The sequence below is a fragment of the Hippopotamus amphibius genome, chromosome 12, assembly GCF_030028045.1.
Source record: "Hippopotamus amphibius kiboko isolate mHipAmp2 chromosome 12, mHipAmp2.hap2, whole genome shotgun sequence".
NCBI lineage: Eukaryota > Metazoa > Chordata > Mammalia > Artiodactyla > Hippopotamidae > Hippopotamus > Hippopotamus amphibius.
In genome coordinates, this window is record NC_080197.1 from 76,461,717 (window position 1) to 76,480,641 (window position 18,925).

General features: G+C 50.0%; 1 protein-coding gene across 1 annotated transcript in view; it reads right to left on the bottom strand.

Moving 5' to 3' along the window:
* Positions 1 to 445: 445 nt before the first annotated feature.
* The window catches only part of NTF3 (neurotrophin 3), a 68,141-nt gene continuing 49,661 nt past the window's right edge, over positions 446 to 18,925 (bottom strand). The window contains exon 2 of the mRNA XM_057702649.1: positions 446 to 2,592. Within this exon, the coding sequence (XP_057558632.1) occupies positions 1,813 to 2,592 (780 nt within the window). The 3' untranslated portion in view covers positions 446 to 1,812. The remainder of the gene's footprint in view (positions 2,593 to 18,925) is intronic.

The following is an 18,925-nucleotide window of genomic DNA, read 5'->3' on the forward strand; positions in this document are numbered from 1 at the left end:
GGGTACCCTGTGCTTCCGACCAGATGGGAGATAGGCGTCCTTAGGCGCCAGACCCCAGGGGATGAACTGCTTCCCAGGCGAAAAGCACTTGGAGGGCATCACTAGTGTCTGCCTTGGCAGGAGAGGTGTGGCCATCACCAAGTGACCCCTCGGCTGTTGTGGACTGCTCCTGGGATCAGTAGGCACCTGGAAGATTCCCTCCAATTGGGGTTTTTACATCTAAGGGGATGAATCAACCAAAAATGATACAGAGCTCATGTATAGTAGACTCTAAAAAAGCTGAACTCATGGAAGCAAAGGGTAGAACTATGGTTGCCAGGGGCTGGGGATGGGAGAAGAAGACATGCTGGTCAAAGAGCACAAATTTCGAATTTTAAGAGGAGTAAGTTCGGGGGAGCTCATGTACCGCGTGAGGACTATGGACAACAACACTGTGTTGTGTACCTGAAAGTTGCGATAAGGGTAGATTCTAAATGTTCTCACGATAACCACAATGGCAATTATGTGACGGGGAGGATGTGCTAACTGACCTTATTGTGGTAAACATTTGGCAATATATACGTGTATCAAACCATCACATCGTACACCTTGAACTTACACAATGTTATATGTCAATTATATCTCAATAAACCTGGGGTGGGGGGAGAACAAAAAAACCAAGAAACAAAAGTGATACAGAGGAACACGATACCTAAGTAAAGAGAGGGAGGGAAGGGATAAGGAACTTCTGTTGTTGAATGTCTACCCTATGTTGGGACGCCTATCACAGTTATGTAGCTGAATCATGGCACTCCGTGAGGTAGGCAAGATCCGCATCTGACTTTCTGACTCCAGGACGCCTAGGCTCAGTGAGCCTTCAAAACCCTGCCCGCAGTCACAGGGAGGAGCTGGAATCTGAACCCAGGTCTTGACTCCAAAGCACCAGCCTTTTTCAGTTCCTCCTGCAGCACCAAAAGAGACCAGCAGAGGAGGGGGAGGGGAGGCTCCGGGAGAACCTCTTAGGAGCACATTTCTCTTCTATGTGCAGATGACTCAGGATCCATTTCTGCTTCTGGGTAACCATACAATTATTTCTGTTACAAACAGTTAAAAAATGTTTCCTATGTGCCTCAGAGGATGAACACCACTTACAAAAAAGCAAAACAAAAACTGGAGCCAAAAAAAAAAAAAAAACGAAAATTCAACCCTTAAACAGTCTCAAACCCCCAAACAACACATGTGCTGAAAAGAAACTTCCAAAACGAAAATTGCCAGGTTCACTGTTATTGTTTCGGGACCGTAACATCGGAGCAAATCATAACTCTAATTGGCAAAACGGACAGCAGAGAAAGGTGAGGAGGTGCTGGGCAATGAGCTTGTTGGCCAGAATTAAGGGTGCGGCCCCGATCGCCGAGCCCCACTGCGACGGAGGTGGCAACAGTTCTTTTAATTAATCAATCAACCACGAAGCATCCCAGAAGGGGGGATACAATTGTGTCTACACACAACTCTGACATCAGCCGATTTTTACAAGTTTACTAAAACGACAGTCATGGCCTTGACAATACTGAATGCAAAACACTGGTGTACACAGATTTTACAGGGCGGCGGCTCCCGAGAGCCGGGTTACAGGATTTTTAACAGACGGGAGAGGCCTGAGGGAAGGCAAGCACACGGATTTTATTGAGAAAAAAAGCTTATATACTGTAGGGTTGCTGAAGTTTAATAAATAAAGGTCACCTTATAATATATAAAAACAATATAAACATTTATATGCTACATGCATATCGTATAATTTAAAGTAATAATTTATCTATGGGGAGAGATGCCAATCTATGTTCTTCCGATTTTTCTCGACAAGGCACACACGCAGGACGTGTCTATCCTTATCCAGCGCCAGCCGACCAGTTTGTTGTTTTCTGACGTCAGCGCCCGGACGTAGGTTTGCGAGGTTTTGCACTGAGAGTTCCAGTGTTTATCGTCAATGCCTCTACAACCGTTCTTGACAGGCCTGGCCTCCTTACATCTCGTCTCATAAAAATATTGTTTGACGGGAGAGTTGCCGGTTTTGATCTCTCCCAGCACCGTGACCTGGTGTCCCCGAATGTCGATGGCCGATGACTTGTCCGTCACCCACAGGCTCTCGCTGTCGCACACGGAGTACTCGCCTCGGTGGCTCTTGTGCGCCGCGTACCTCTTCCTCCGCGCCGTTCTGTTGGCCGCCACGGGGCTGCCCACGTAATCCTCCACGAGGTACAGGGGAGGGGGCTCCAAGGGGGTGCTGTCACTCAGCAGGACCCGGGGCGAGTTGTAGCGTCTCTGATGCCGCAGCAGTTCGGGGCCCATGGCTGTCACCGGCTGGAATTCCGACCTGGCGGGCTCCCGGGGGGCCTCTGCTTTGGGCAGGGTGCTCTGGTAGTTTTCCTTAACGTCCACCATCTGCTTGGAGAGTTTGTTTTTTAAAATATCTGCCTGGAGCAGCTTAATAATCAGGGAATTGAGCGAGTCTTCCGGCAAACTCCTTTGATCCATGCTGTTACCTTGGATGCCACGGAGATAAGTGAGAAATATCACATAAAACAAGATGGACATCACCTTGTTCACCTGTAAGATCTGAAAAGGAAACACAGGGGTTAATAGCAGGCGGTGGCAACTGGGTCTGTGTCATCCTGGACCAGAGTCTGAGGATCCCTGAGAGGCAACAGAGAGAGCAGGGTACCACCATCCCAGGGGACCATCCAGACGCTGCTGTGCTGGCCAGATACAGAGGCTGTTTCTCTCCCCTTCTCCTGGGAAATACTGCCTCTTATGAGCCCTCCTTTCTCTACTAGATGTCCAAGTGTCTTCACCTCAACAATCTTTCCTCCAGCATTGCGGCTGTGTGAGGGGAAAAGAGGTGTGTGTGTGTGTTGTGTAAATAACAGAGAGAGGGCAAGATAATCTTTTTCACAAAGAAACCAAGAAAATCACTAGAAGACTTAGGTTTTTTGCAAAGAAACCAAGAGCATCACCGGAAGAACTACAGCTAGAAGAGTCAGGTCTTTCCTGAGGACCCGGGTCACACAGAGGCTGATGTGGTTGCCTCCAGGCATTCAGCCTCCATCTCTTTCCTGGACAGACAGCAGCTGTCACCTTTGCACCCTATGTCTACCATCCGCAGCTTTCTGCTATGTGTGGATGATGTCCTGCCACTTCTTTATTTATTCAGTTATTAAAAAAAATGTTTTTTGGCCACACCACACAGCGTGTGAGATCTTCGTTTCCCAACCAGAAACTGAACCCACGCCCGCTGCAGTGGAAGCGCTGGAAGTGAGGAGTCTTAACCACTGGACCTCCAGGGAAGTCCCCTGCCACTTCTTTAAAAGTCCCTTGAGCCTGAAAAGACCACATCCCACTCTACCTTGGCAAACTACAACAAAATGGAACCTGAAAATGATAAACGCGTATGTACATTTTTAGTCAAAAAATATCAGTGGCAGCAGCCTTGCAATTGTCTCAAGAATCATGGTTCTCTTGCTCCCTTCACTGCAGCCCCTGAGGTATCTCAAAGGAACGGATACCCTGAGGCTGGGGGCTGGGCCAGTCGCCTCTATATCCATAGCGTCAGAGATGGTGCGTTCTTGGCCAGACCGGTGGAGCTATTCTCCTGCCCTTGTAAATGACCATATGGGCTTCGACCCATGCTGTGAGAGGGCCTGAGTGTCAGGTGCTCTGCCGACCTCTCCAATGGACATACTTGCCAAGGTGCCCACCTGATCTCCAGAGACCCTCTCCACAAGTTGGCAGCCCCCTCCAAAGCACCGCCTGCAGAAGATGGAGACACAGCTCAAATTAACGGGCTGTGCTTGCCCTGAAGAGCAAGATTCCCTGTTAATCTTTCGTGTTTGACTTTTTAAGTTCCCACTACGAAACGTGCCTTTTCATGGTTCTATTTCTAATTCTGCTGTCTCCTTGTTTCAATGGCATCTTCACTCATCAATGCTCTTATTCTGTTGCCATAGTAGAACCTCGACTTGGGGATTCTGCGGAGTCCTTGTGGAATTAGAGGGCTGATCTCGACATACCTTCATTGCGGGTCGCTGCCTCACTAGAGCACAGCCCTGAGTTTCCAAGGGTTGGCACTGGAAGGAGAGTGTTCCGGTGGGGAGGGGCGGCTGCACTAATGACCCCTCCCGTGCCCTGTGCATCACACCACTCGCCTCGAGGGGCTCACTCTGTAATCACCACTGCAGCCACCTCACCGTCCCCAGGGCTTTCTCGTTTCCTCTTTAAAGCTCTAAGCATGGAAAATAAAATCCTTCCCTTTGTTCACCTTTGGTGTTTCGAGAAAGACTACTAAACCCAGGGGGAGAAGAGAAGGGAAATAAATAAAGGTGGCACAAGACATAGAAAAGCAGTCCTGCTTACCAAGTACCTGTGTCTGAGCCTGCCTGAGTTAAGTTGCTCCCGGGACTCACAGAGGCATCCTCTTTCCCCATCTCGCCTGAAGAACTGCACTCTTGTCCCCAAAGGCCAACAACGTTGCTGTCACTTTCTTCCAACTTCCTCCTCCTGGCTCCCGGCCTGTCTCTCTGATAAGGGGACCGTCTTCCTTCCATGGGAACCACTCTCTGGACAACTGACTCCTTCAAGGTCAAGGCTGAGAGAAGGATTCTAGCTTTGCTGCCCACCCCTAGAGATTGCTCCTGGGAATTCTACTATCCTGGGAAAATGGTTCCCATGGGATAACTAATCCCCCCTCCAACTCTGCATAAAAGTGACATCCCCTTCAGTCTCGCAAGCCCAACAAAATCAAACTTGAACAACACAAAAAGTGTGGTGTACCTGCAACTAGAATTACACCCCCTTCTCCCTTCCAAAACAATACAGCTGCAATAAATTAATTTGGGATGGACAGGCTATCAAAAAACAATTTAAGAAACCCCCCAGAAACCCAGCCACTCTCAATTAAGAATATGCAGGCTACCTCCTCACAGGGAAATGGATCAAGTGTGATGAGTGGAGGAAGGTCCCAGGTCAAGTAAAAGTCCACACCTGGATTAGTAAGGTCATTGTAAGGCTGAGTTGGTAGGAAGAACATTGATGGGTTGGGCTGCTTTACGGGAGGTGGCCTGTATATGGAACCAAAGGGCGTAAGAAGGAGAAGAACATTTAATCCATTCCTTCATTTTATAGATGAGGAAAGCCCAAACTGCAGTTTAAAGAAGAGGAGACACACGCGAGGGCAGAGAGGGGGGCCCCACACTCCGGGCCCGGTGCTCCTTTCCATCACATCATGATCGGGCTCCCACCCCCCACCCCCCAGTCCTGCTCACTCATCATGAGCCACGTGAATAAGTTTTATGGCCCACGTGACCCTTCACCTGGCACACTTTCATCGTCCCCTCTCCTGCTGAAATTCTGCACACTCTTCAGTGCCTGGTTCAGAAGCTAACTTTTCCACGATGCTCCCCTGATAGCAGCGGCCTGACCTCCTCTGCATGTCCCCAGCATGGTGGCAGGTGTCACAGCCCTGAGGGTAAGACCTGACTCTCTCCTCCAAGGCCAGGACCCCTTTCCTTCGTTCTTGTGTCTGCTTCTCCGCTGAGTCCACACCGCAGTGAATGCAAAGTGGGTACAGTGAGTCAGAGATGGGCCGAGAGTGGCTGAAGGCAGAGACACCTACCTAGTCTGCAGGGCCGAGGGCAAACATTTCTCAAGGGCAGGATGGCAGCAGGAGGCGTGACCACGTTAGGGGCGACGCTCTGAGCCCCCAGGTGCATGCTCTATGATCCCATGTGACTCCACTTACAAAACCCACAGTCAGAGATAAAGTTCCTCAGAATTTCAAGAAGGTCACCACAGATTATTAAACGCTGAGTGCAAGGTCCTCTTTCGGACTGCTGGACCCTGTGTGATGCCCCGGCTGTGGGAACTAAGATGGTCTGTCTTGGTGAAACTGTTTGAAGGTAAGAGTGGAAAGTCGCTGTTGCTCAGAGGGAGGTGCAAAGGCCATAGGATACTGCGAGGCAGGGTGCTGTGTGCAGGGCTGTGGACGGGAGCTGTGACTTTAGTGCAAAAGGGCATGGAGGGCCCGGGGCTGTGGACAATGAGAAAAGCCCGAGACCGCCTTCCTTGCTCCCCTAGGCAGGGGTGGGGTGTGGGGGGAAGATGGTCAGGGAGGAAGACTTCATCACGGATATTGCACAGAATTGCCAAAGCACAGTGATCGTACAAAGCAGACTAACTTGTAGTTGATTTATTATTGTTTTCCAATAATTTTCAATAATTTTCTACAGAGAATTGTAGAAGGTGGACTGTTCTACCATCCCATCTACCTCTGGGAGCCCCAAGGCAAACCCTGCTCCCCCTGCCCCTCAGGTCCCAAGCATACAAATTCAGCACAGAGACATCAGGACAGCGCTGGTGGGGGTGGGGTGGGACAAATGAACAAAATGAATTATATAAAAATTCCCAAATGGCCCTTAGCATAGGTCCTACCCATTTCTGGATCTGGACGGTTTCTTACCATCAAGTCCAAAAACTTGTCATGATACTTTGGAATAAGTTCTGGGAGTAAATCATCTGCAGGCTGGTAAGTGTTTCTAGATGTTTGCAAGGCTGGGTTAAAACCCAGCAGGCTTCCTGCGGACTCCACTTTGATAATGGGCTTTCAGCTTTTCCGGAGAGAGCAAGCCCGAGAATGTCGCTAATAAAACTCACCCAAACCCAGATGTTGAAGCTGGAGGGGGCCACAGATAACCAGTTCATTTTCACAAATAAGGGCACTGAGACCCAGTGTGATGTAAAGTGGACTGTGTAGGCTCAGACTGTTAAATGCCGCAGAGAAGGACAGGGGATACTTGGTTCTTAAGTGCAACAGAGATCACATGGCTCGTGCACAATCAAGGTCATTCTCAGGGGTGAATAGTGACATTGCTATGAAAGCACTTAGCACCGTGCCCGGCACATTGTGATCCACCGGACATGTTAGATGAACATGAACCTGAGTTATCTGTGGCAACAGAGACGAAGCACACCTGCCCTTCACACACACAGCGGGTAGAAGAGGACTGGTTCCCTGGAGTGGGGAGTGGAAAAGGAACGGCAGTGCCACGCAGGGCACATCCCTGAATGTTTTGGTTTAGAGAAACTTCCATGCTCCTTCGCTAGTAGTGACTGTCGTGTAGAGAGCCCCCGTTTAAGCAACGATCCTACTGCGTTCTCATTGGCTGCCCGTCTCCTCTTGGATAAGGGGGCCACGTCTCTCTCATCCCCTCATCCCTGACGTCCGGCACAGGGCTGCCCTGCTGCCGAGTCTCCAGGTCTAGTTACAGAAAGAGCACCTACTACAAGCAAGACCTACCAAGACACGGCTTCCTGGCCTGGGATTCTGTTTGGGTTTCTGCCAAGCCTGGTTTGGAAGCCAATCAACTCTGCCTTCTTCTCCCAAAGAAAATATAGGCCTGGCTCTGAAGCAGGCCAGGGTCCCCAGGCTCTTCTCGGCTATAATTGGAAAAAGACCTGTTAAAGACCTCCGTTAGACCCCTTCCTGCACTCTCCCCAGTGCCCGTTTCCCCTGCTCAGAGTTTTCCAAGATCCTGACCAACTCACAGATGCTATTTTGCTCGCTTAGAAATGCTTTCCCACATATGGTGTTTTCCCAGTCCCTGGAGCAACATTCCTACAAGGTTTCACCATCCCTCAAAATACTCAAAAGAGAGCAATTTCTGATTCCTCCTTTTTGGCTCAGTGTACATGTACACAGAGGGTTTGGGGTCTGCAAGGAGCAGCTGAAATGGAAGAGAAGCTGGTGAGGACCGTGGTACAGGGTCTGAGGCCACAGCCACCCAGGCCTGTCATGCAACACATGGGGGACAGGGATTGTCACCGCTGAGTTCCAAGTCACCTCTCCATGACTAGCTCCCTGGCATGGGCATGCCACCACCTCGCCATGAATCCCCAGACTGCTTATTGCACGTGTACCGAGTGAATCTGTAGCCTGGGCAGAATGGGCGCACCAAGCACAAAAAATGCTCTGTGCCGGGAACTGACATATATTGCATCTTTCATCTTGGTAACAACCCCTCGGAGGTAGATAGTTGCATTTCTCATTTCAGATGGGAAAACCGAGGCATGAGGAGGTTTAATAATTAGCTAACAAGCAGCATAGCCCAGACTGGATGGCCGTCTGACTCTGGAGCAGATGTCCTGTGCTGTGTGTGTGTCTGTTCCAGCTCTCATACATTCCAGAGGAGGCTCAGGTTCCAAGCCTGGAGCCAGGACAGCTCAACCCAGTAGGCTAAGCATCCCCCCAAGAAGCCTCTAGGCAGCTCTCAGCAGAGTTTCCAGGGGCTTGAGGCCACCATTCCCATCTCCTTCTCCTCCCAGATTTCCCCACAAAAGGGAACACAATTCTGTCTCCTCCCATCCCTCCTGGGCCTGATGCCCTCCAAGGTCAAGGCCCTCTGCAGGTGCCCGCCCCATGCATTGCTTCATACAGAGCACAGAACTTACCACCTCCAACCCTGGGTTTGGCCCTGGCACTGGACATTGGAGTGAATTGCACAGAAGGCATAAAGTCTCTGCTCTAGCTTTCCTTGGGGAGGAGGTGTGAGATCAAAGGTGGAAACACCTTTTAATTGGCCAAGTGTTGAATATGAAAATCCTAGAGATCTCATGATGTCCAGGGCAGCTGCATTCGCGGGAGGTAAGTGCGCTTTCTGGAGGAGGTGACCGAGGACACTGGCCAGCTGTAGCCAGAAGGACCTAATTCTTTGGAAAATTTCTGCAGCAGTGACCTGGTCTCTGACGAATGCTAAGGGCTCCAAAGACCACATCCTGCCAGATAACCCTGATATCTTATTCAGGGAGTGAAAGGGGAGAGAGGTGGGGAGGCGATAGATTTAAGGCAGAATGACCAAAAGGAAAGGAATGTGGTGGAAACATTAAACTAAGGCCATATAAAAGGACCAGCCAGGCTGGTTCCCCTATCTTAATTGCAGAATTAATTCAAATTGGCTTTGGTCTGAACATGGGTCCTGAGGCCTCAAAATGAGTCAGTGGGGCCACCCGAAGATGTTCTGAGCCCTGACGAGGCTGGGAGCTGGAAGAGACGGGTCCCGGCAGAGCCTCCGCTGGGGATTGTTCTGGTTTTGATTAATCTCTTTATTAATGATCCGGAAGCGGGAGAGAGGAAGAAGTGGCAGATTAATTAAAATGCACAGATGACGCTTAAAGGGAAGGCGCTATAAACACTGGTGAGGACAAACCAATTATTCTCCAGCCCCCATGGGGGCGGGCAGCTTGGAAGGAGCAGGATGAGGTTAGACTGGAAACACGTAGGTTAACTCACTGGGGGCAAGATGGATCCAAAAGCAATAAGGGAGGGAAACGCTTGTGAGAGGATGGAGGGAAGGACCAACCTGGGGTGGCTGGAAGGAGAGGATGAGACATGAACTCACAAGAAAAGGGCCGTGTGGGTGTCCACGGCACCCTTCCACCAACAGCCCTGCATGCATCCCTGAAACCCACCTCATTCACTCTTAGTGCACCTCTGAGGGTGGCCACTCTTACAATTCCCTGTCTTAGGAAGCACAATATACATAACTGAGCTCTAGAGAGGGTAAGAAATGGAGCTGAGATCAGAGAACTAGTCAACGTCTGTCACCAACGATGCTGGAGAGCATGGTCTAAATTCCCCCCAAACCAAAAAGGATCGCCTCTCTGCTATATTTGGTGAGACCTCATTTGAGACCCCTGATTCCTGGGCAGGTCTGCATCACAAAGAATCCATACGGATGACAGCAGGGGCAGGGAGATGGATTCCTTCCCTGTTCTTTAAAAAACCCTCATTATGCATAGTACCTCTTCCTGAAACTTACTTAACTCAGAGTTCTGAAACTGACTGACACAGACAACGCTTGGCCCAAGATGTGAAATAGGACAAGGTCCTCTGCTTTCAGGGGATGCTGCTTCCCAGTGGAAACAAGACATCCTGCCAACAGGGAAGGAGGGTTCTAGGATGAAACAAAACGAAATAGAGACCTCAGAAGGGTGGCTCACCTCCCTCAGAAAGAAATTGCTGAAACCGATCCCCCTTGGAGGCCAGAAAATGAAGACTAGAGACACCAAATGGACAAGGAGCCAATCTCCCAAGAGCAAGCTAAACACCCTGAGCTGGACATCGAAAGCTGAGAGTTTCTTGTGCACAGCTGTTGGAAGAGGAATTTCACATTGTTCAAAGCATCCCCTCCTCAGGCCCCAAGGCAGTGAGAGATGGAAGGTATGGCACACGTCAAAACAATATGCACCGCAGCTCCGAGCGGAAGGTAGTACAGTTATTCCCCGGGCCATGGAACCCTCTGGCTTGGCCCCATCTTGGCAAAGAGATCTGAAAGGAGCTCGGTATGCCGACACAAGCCCCAGGAAACCCAGATTTACTTTATCCCTTATGTACGACCAACTCTCATTTCATGGCCAGAGGGTGGACAAGGAAAGATCTGCAGAGAAAACCTGAGTCAATCCAGCTATTGGCCATAACGGTGTTTAGCTAGTAAATTCTGTTTTCTTTGTTCTGGGCACTAATACTCACCTGCCACTGATGGAAGATGTACATACATAGGCTTTTGTGCGCGTGCGTGTGCATGCACGTGGACACACACACACACACCCCCGCCCACACACACACTGTAGCCTCCCTAGATGAGGATGGGTTACAGTTGAGTTATTTCCAAATTACTGTATTATTTAATATTCTGAGACATCTTGATTCTGGTTTCCTTTTCGGCATCTGAGTATTTGGGTTAACTCCATTTTTCCAAGTGTGGAAACACACAAGGGAAGGTTGCTTCCATTACACAGAGAGCTGGGGGCACAGCTGGCGTTAAAGGCTTAGTGTCAGAGAATAACCTCCCTAAGCAAATGCAACTTCTTGTCCTAGATGTACACCTCGTGTTTGAGTTGGATTTATGCATCAAGCACATGCATTAGCTGTGAAGTGCTACCCAGCTATAAGTTAATTGTATCAGAAGGCTGCTGACTATTAAGTTTAATAATTATAATAAATAATAATGATGACCTATTATCTACTTTGTCTGCCCAGCCAAGAATGGGTCTCAAAATGGCAGAATAAGGAAACTGGCTTTATCTTGAGAGCTGGTAGAGAAGAGAAATCCCAAGTCAAGACTCCCATTCACCCTCCAGATGCCTCTTCCAAACCAAGACCACAGCTGGCTTGGCGGCACCCAGACCTGTGACTGCACCCGCCAGAGCAGCAGCAGCAAGGCCGGGGTCAACCCAAACCGTCATGGTTTGGCGCTGGGGCCTGTGTCAAATATAGCCTGTGTCTCCCCCTCACGCCTCCCCCGGCCCACAGCCAGCCTCCTTCCACGAGGATGAGGGATTAGCAGATGGTCTCCGGCTGCCTTTGGTCTGGACGCTCTCTCTACGAAACTGCGCCGTCTGGGGACTCGGGGGGCAAAGCCTCCTTCCGCGGCTCACCCAGCCACAATCAATCACCCGAACCCCATGCCAGATTGGGAAACCAAGGCAGGAGAGGTGTCTGCATGGAGATTTCCTGAGCCTCTTTGCACCCACTTGCGAAGGGAGGCTGGCACGGACACACGGGCAAAAAAAAATCTATCTTCCACCCAAACCCGAGTGTGTGGTAGGCATGTCATAAACATTATCATCCAATCCCAAACTGTCTACCAACTCCCGTTCCGGGCGGCTGGGCAAGAACATAAACCAACCCAGAGCTTGTCCTCTGAATTTTGGCACCAACACTGGGCCCAAAGCTGTCATTCACCACAGACACAGTCATCATAATCGCTTGTAATAACAGCTAGTATTTACTGAGCCCCACCATACGCTGGGGACCTCTCCAGACACTTTACACGGATTATCTCAATTAATCTGCATGGATACGATTATCATGCCCACTTGTCAGCTCAGGAAACTGAGGTTCAGAGGGATTAAGTCGTTTTGTCAGAACGCACACATCAATTGAGAGGCGGAGCCAGGGTGCAGACTCCTGTGTGACTTCTAGCCAATACTGCAGACCACCTCCCAGCGCGTCCCAAGAGTCCAAGGCACTTGCCACTTTCTGGCAGGGAGTGAGGCAGTGAGCCGCTCGCGGGGACATTAATTCTTCTTTCCTCGTTCTGAGAAAGAGACTTCCAAGACAGGTCCTCTGAAACGCCAAGGGGACACTTCACCGTCCAAGGCTGGGCATCACCAATTCACAGTGGCTGAGAAGGGATGTGTGCAACACGGGGCCGACTCACTCACTGACCTGTGCTTTAGTTTCTCCAAATGTCACACATTCCTTTCCTCTGTCCTTACTGAATGGTAAAGAAGACCGAGAACCCAGGGGTTCTTTGTGAAATTTGCCAGATTTTTGAAGGCGAGACAGATTTCTGATTATTTGGTTTTCATGGGTTTTAGTACGTTGATGAGAAGAAATAAAGCAATGTGGACTTTTAGCGCATCTCCCACTTTGATTTATGAATAAAAAGCAACTCTGCCACTGATCCGCTCTGTGGCTATGGGAGAGTCACTGTCCCTCCTGGGGTCTCAGTTCCTAATGGGCTTTCTCCATAGGGCTGATGCTGGTATTTTGGGCAGGACAGTTAGTTCTCCATTGTTCAGTTCTGTCTCCCACACGCGAAGCTCTGCCCCCCACCTACTAAATGTCAATCATGTCCCCCAGTCATGGTGACGACCGAAAAAAAAAAGCACTCACACTTTTCCAGATACCATCTGTGGAGGCCTTATCCCTCCTGGTTAAGAATCATGTAACATAATGCTGGTGGACTAAAGTGGTTCTCAGCCGTCTTTGACCCTTTTTAGAATGTGATAAAAACTAAAGAAACTTTCCCCTAAAAAAACACATGTGCACATACAGGAAACAGTTTGCAAAAAAAAATTCAAGGCAGTTCACAGGCTTCCCAAGGCCTAACCCAGAGACCCATAGATCCTCGGTGAAGAATTCTTGAACTAAAGAGTTTTTCAAAACTTCTTTCCAACTTTAATACCCTGTGCTTCTATGACCCTCTGCCAACCCTGAGCCATTTCTTCAACAGACAAACGATCCTCAACCCTGGTCTCATCTTCTGGTCCTTCCTGCTTTTCTGTGTCCTTTTGAAGTTACAGAGCCAGGCACTGGCATCCTAATCTACCAGGATTCTCATATAATGGGACGGTTACAGCAGGAAAGTGACCTGCCCCAAATGCAACAATAAATTTGTGAAAGATCCAGAACCAGAAGCCAGCTCTCCAGAGGCCCAGAGCTGTGCTGCCCACTAGAACCAACACAGAATAGTAAATAGAAGGACACCCATAGGGAAACCTGCCCACAAGGCATGAGCACCAGCAGGGCTCCAGGGGGTGCAGAGGAATCAAGCTCAGCAAAGCTTGTGGGATGCTGCTCTGTGAGAGGGCTGGAGCCCTTGCAGCCTGACTCAGCCAAAGAGGTAGCCCACGAGGCAGACCCCTTCCCTTCCTTTTACACACACTTGTGCAGCATCAGCACCATCGTCTAGTGACAGCCACATTCCTCAAGAGCTTTGGGATGTCATGCCTTTTCCCTTCCACCTCTGGTCCTGTCACCATTCTGGATGACTCTACCTCCAACTTGATGGCTTTTCCATCCCTTTGGTTCCCTGTTCCTCAATGTCCTCAAGACCAATGCTCTCTCTTGTCTTTGAAAACCTTGCTGTTTCTGAAGAGCTTCCCTCTGTTCTGGCCAACCGGCGTTATGATTGTGAGTGTGGCTGCACACTGTCTCAGGAGGGGAAGGTGGAAGAGGGAGGGCTGCAGGGCAATCACAGAACATGGCCCAGGGGGACATCCCGGAAGCCTGAGAGGAGGCTTAAGCACCAACAGAGGCTCTCTTTAATATCAGGTGGCAAAAGTGGGTAAGTTCATCGTGCTACAGCATGGTGTAGCCAGAAAATACATTGGGATCAAATATTGTGCACACGCAGGTTGCTAGTTTAAAACTGCCGATTCCTGACACTGCTCCCACCTAGCAGTGGGGTCCATGTGTTCTTCCCTTGTACATGGGTGGTCTGTGGCTGTTATGACCAATGCAGAACAGAGGAAGTAGCATTATGTGATTCCAAGGCTAGTCTGTAAGTGGCTGTTGGCTTCTGCCTGTTCTTGGGGCCTCGAGCCATCACGTTGGAGACTACCACCCCACCCACAACCCCATGGTCTTCCAGCCAGTCCTGCCAAGGCACTCGTCTTGTGGGTGAACCAGCCTGGGTGGTCCATGCCAGCCCATCAGCCAGCTCAAAACCACCAAGGACCTCTGTCCAGGCCACCTGACACCAAAGACTCTCCCAACCCAGCTCTACCCAAACCCCTGACCCACAACATCATGAGAAAGGACAAAATGGTGGGGTTTTTATGCCACCAAGTTTAGGGTGTTTGTTACACAGAGAAAAATGAACAAACACCCAGAGCTAGAAAAAGTACAGAGGATGAGAGGTGTCACCTTTTAGTGCTAGTGGTGACATTTCATTAAATTTGCTCAGAAGCGTCTGAGTACATTGCTGGAGGATGGATCTAAAATGGACCTCGGGGATCATCACCGCAACCACGAAGAATAGGACCATTCCCATGGAAGAGGCGAGCCGTTGGGCACCTGAGGCTCTGTCTGCAGCCAAGGGTCTGATTGCAAAGGGGTGACGCAGAGCCAGGGGCCCACCTCTGCTCCTGGGGACTTCAGGGCAAGTGATTGTGGTAGGGGGAGAAGGAGGGAGGGAGAGAGACACAGAGAGAAAGAGAGGGCAGGAGGGAGGCAGGCAGACAAGGCTTTCTTAAACAGTGGGTTCAGCAGAAGCCAAGGCCCCTGCACAGTGGCTTCTGTCCCAGCTAGGGAAAAACAGGGGAGGAGAGACTGCCCCCCCAAAACCACTATGACTGCTGCCCAGGGGATGTCTGCACCTAGATCCGTCCGTGATAGGAACCGCTCCACCCTGCCAGCACCCGCAGCTGGCTAACCCTGTACCAGGTGACATTTTCTTCCTAGAGGACAGGGACACGCGCACCAGCATGAAGGTATGAGCCCTGGGGTCAAAATGGCTTCCTGGCAGTGACGTAGAACAGGCCACACTCCTGCGGCCACTGGTACCTTGTTCCACGGTGGCCGGGCGGTGCCTGCAGCTCTCTACCATCAGAGCAGAGCGGGAGGAGGAGGAATTCCAACCCACAAATGAGCTGCTGGGAAACAGGCCAGCAGAGCATGTGTGTGTGAATACCTGTGAGTGTGTCTGTGTATGTGAATGTGTGGGGTGTGTGTGTCTGAGTGTATGAGTGTTTGTGTGTGTGGGAATACCTGTGAGTGTATCTGTGTGTGTGTCTGTGTATGTATGTTTGTGTACCTGTGTGTGACTGTGTGTGTCTTTGCGTATGTCCGTCTGGGTCTGTATATCTGTGTTTGTGTGTCTGTGTGTGAATGTGTATGTCTGAGTGTGTCTGCATGTGTATGTCTACGTGCGTCTGCGTCTCTTGTGTGTATCTGTGCGTGTATCCTATGTGTATCTGTGTGTGTGCGCGTGTGGGTGTGTGTGCGCAGTGTGTCAGGAGAGAGATGCTGAGGGGAGACATCCCCAGGGTTGGAGGAGCTCAAGGCTGGGTGCTCCTCGCAGCTTTCCCATTCAGTCTCCGTGGGACCTCGGACAAACTTTGGTTCTACCCCCCAGGCATCAGTTAGCTCTTCTACAAAGTGAGGGAATCCGGGTAAATCATCCTAAGATCTTTGCAGTGTCTGCAGTCTGCCGACCCACAGCAGGGCAGAGGCAAGGCTTTGGGCTCCCTACTCTCTCTCTCTGGTCCCCAGGGACACAGGCGGGTGGGAGATGGCTCTGGGGTCCTGCTGACCCCCCGCTCGCCCCCTGCCAGCTCTGCCCATGTAAGGAGAAGGCACATGGCCCCGGTGGCCCTCTCGGGTCTCCGGGAACTGGAAACATGTAAGGACAGGCTGGAGAGAAGCCCGGGAGATAGAAAGAGAAACTCTGGGTCAAGTTTGCATTTCTCATTATTCCTCCAACCCTTCTCAAATTCCTTTTGTTTAGAAACCTCCTTGAGTTTCGGAAGGCTGCCCCCTCCCCCACCCCACCCCTGGAAACGTCTAGGAGCTCCTTCAGCCTGTAACCCTTCTGGATAACACGTTCCATATGGCGGTCACTCTCTGCATGAGACGTGAGCGCTCCCTTTCCTGGTCACCTCCTCTGTGGTCTCCCCACAAACCTCTCCCTAGAACAAGAAGCAGCGAGGCTTTCCATCAGGCTGGAGCCGCTGAACCTGGGGATTGCTGCAGCTTTGCCTCCCAGTGCCCAGAGCGTGCTTGCCTTGGTCCCAACCTGCCCACCACCACCGACAGCTGCACGAGACCCTCCTTGAAGCTCTGGGGCCAACTGAGCAGCACGGACCCAGCTTTTGCCACGTTACTTGCTGAGAGCGTGCTTCTGCAGCAAAGCACACAGCCCTCTATTGTTTTCCTTTCCCACCCCGCTCCCCCTCCTTCTGTGGCTACCCACCGTGGTAAGTAAAGACTGAGGATTTTTCCAACACAACTTCCAATCCTTTTTGGGGGGGATGCGAGCAGACCTTCCATCCCTCGTCCCCCGACCCCTACCCCATGCCCTCTGCCCCCTCTGATGCATCTTTTGGTGACTGAGCTTGCCATGCACAGCTTCACACAGTTCTGGTGGTCTCTTCAACAGACGAAGAAGGTAGGTTTTCACCGCTCCAGAGGGTTTGAGTTGGAAGGGCTGGATATAACCTCCAATAAGACCAGGGAGCCTGAGAACTGTGTGGTGCTCCTTTTCCTCAAAAGCACAATTGTACTTAAAGGCTCCAGGCCCCCATGGGTGCCCTGGAGGCAAACAGAGGCTACCTTGAGACAGGGTGCGAGGCAACCCCTTAATCTAACAAATGCATCCAGGAGAAGTGGGCAAAGCATCCACTGAGAGGCTCAAGGCTTTCACAGACACAGGTCACAGGCAGAGGAACATCCGGCTACACGGCAGCACCACCTGCCCTCTTCAAGGACAGAAGGATGCTACATTGAGCACCTACTATATGCCAAGGACTACAATTTAAAACTTACATCCTACTGTCTTTAGCTTTTTGGGTGGAGATGAAGTTAGGAAAATTATAGAGAGGGTACTGCTATTTTAAAGCTGAGAAATTTAGGGCATAGCATAGGTAAGTGATGGGCTCAAAGCTGTCACAGCCAGAACGAGAACACTGCTTCCTGACTCCTGATCCTACACTCTCAAAAAGTACCCTCTCTATTCTCAAAGTCCTAAAGAATCCAGAGGACAGACCACATGCCTGTGATCGCCCAAGAAGCAGAGATCCTTCATCTCTCTCTGAACTTTGGGAGAGTCACTATAGTTGCAAAATGCAAACCGCACTGTTTCTCTAGGTCCACTGCCTCTTTGATGCACCAATTTATACAAAGTGGATCATTTCCAAAGCTGGGCCACCTCTGGCTACTGGAGCATCTACCTGTGCAGGGAGTGGGGGAAGAGGGCCAGTCCTTGGCCCAAGTCCTGCACCTACTTCTTTCTAAGCCTCCCCTAGTCTGCCCCTCCCCCATTCCTGGCTCTATCTCGTCTGAAGATTTATTGTATTCCGGAGATCAAACAACTGGTTTGATCTCCAGAATACAACAAGTGTGTGTTGAAAACAATCTTTCTCAACAATACCTGTATTAAGAGAGTGACCATAACTGTGAAGGAAAACATATTCGATGATGGGCTTGGATGATGCACGAGGCTAACGAGACAACTGCACTAATAGAATTGGAGGATCTGACTTCAGAAGCTCCAATTATGCTTGATGGGCTTGGCAAGGAAGCCTGCAATTTGGTGCTAATGAATGGATTACCAGGGAAGGTAAGTTGGAACCCAAGAAAGTGCAGGCATGTGTCCTGACACCATGCTGGGCATGCAGCAGGAGGGCCACCGAGGACCTGATGAGCTGAAGTGGAAAAAACTTGGAGATCTTAGGACAGGCAGTCATTTCTGGCCAACAGACCAGCTCTTCTGCCTCTGGACCAATCTGCAAAGCATTTGAGCCATCTATTTCAGGGAGATCTATTTTGGTTTACTAGAAAGAATGCTCTAGCGAGTTTCCAGGCGTGCAGTCGAAATGACCAGATTCACTAGATTTAATAGAGAGGATTGCAAAACAGTTCTTTCCAGACCTGAGGCTCAGTGATTCTATGTAAAGGCAAGACACTCCACCACGGCAACATGGATGGGACCACAGCGATGCATGGGAGCAGTCAGTGACCTCCACCTCAGAGTGGGTGAGTCACATGGTGGGGAGGAAGTGATGGCTGCAGACTGTGGTCACACTGAAGGGTCTGGAAGTATACTGGCGTTGATTCAGAATGTGGAACTTTTGATGCTATAACATGATACGTTTTAATTCCCCTTGGTGATGTTAATAACAGAGTTGGCTAGTGCCACACTGACAGAATTTATGAAGCAAAGACTCATCCAAGAACAGGAAGGAATGACCTCAGTTTGTACCCTACTTACGCCTCTGAAAAGGTTGAGTGCAAATCACATTTCTGTGAATTGAATTGTATTTTAAAGATACTAGGAGGGTTTGCAACAACAAAAATCTTACTGTGAATTCCTATGGAAGGCAGTAAATAACCACTCTTCCATCAAGAAAAGATACATACTTGACTAGTTTTAGCTTAAAGCAAAGTGCATCTTTAAATGTAGAGCAACTGTGCTGTAAGTATATCACAATTCTACAATGAACATGTGTGCTTTGAGATTAAATTCTTCACCGAGGGAATAAGACTTCATTCTTTGATGAGCTCTTCAACTATCTGGGTGCCCTGTAAACATGCATTATTCCCTATGGCTTATTCTTCAGGAAACTAGAAACCAGGGAGAAGAAAAGAGGTAGGAGGATTTTTCTGCTGGAAGTT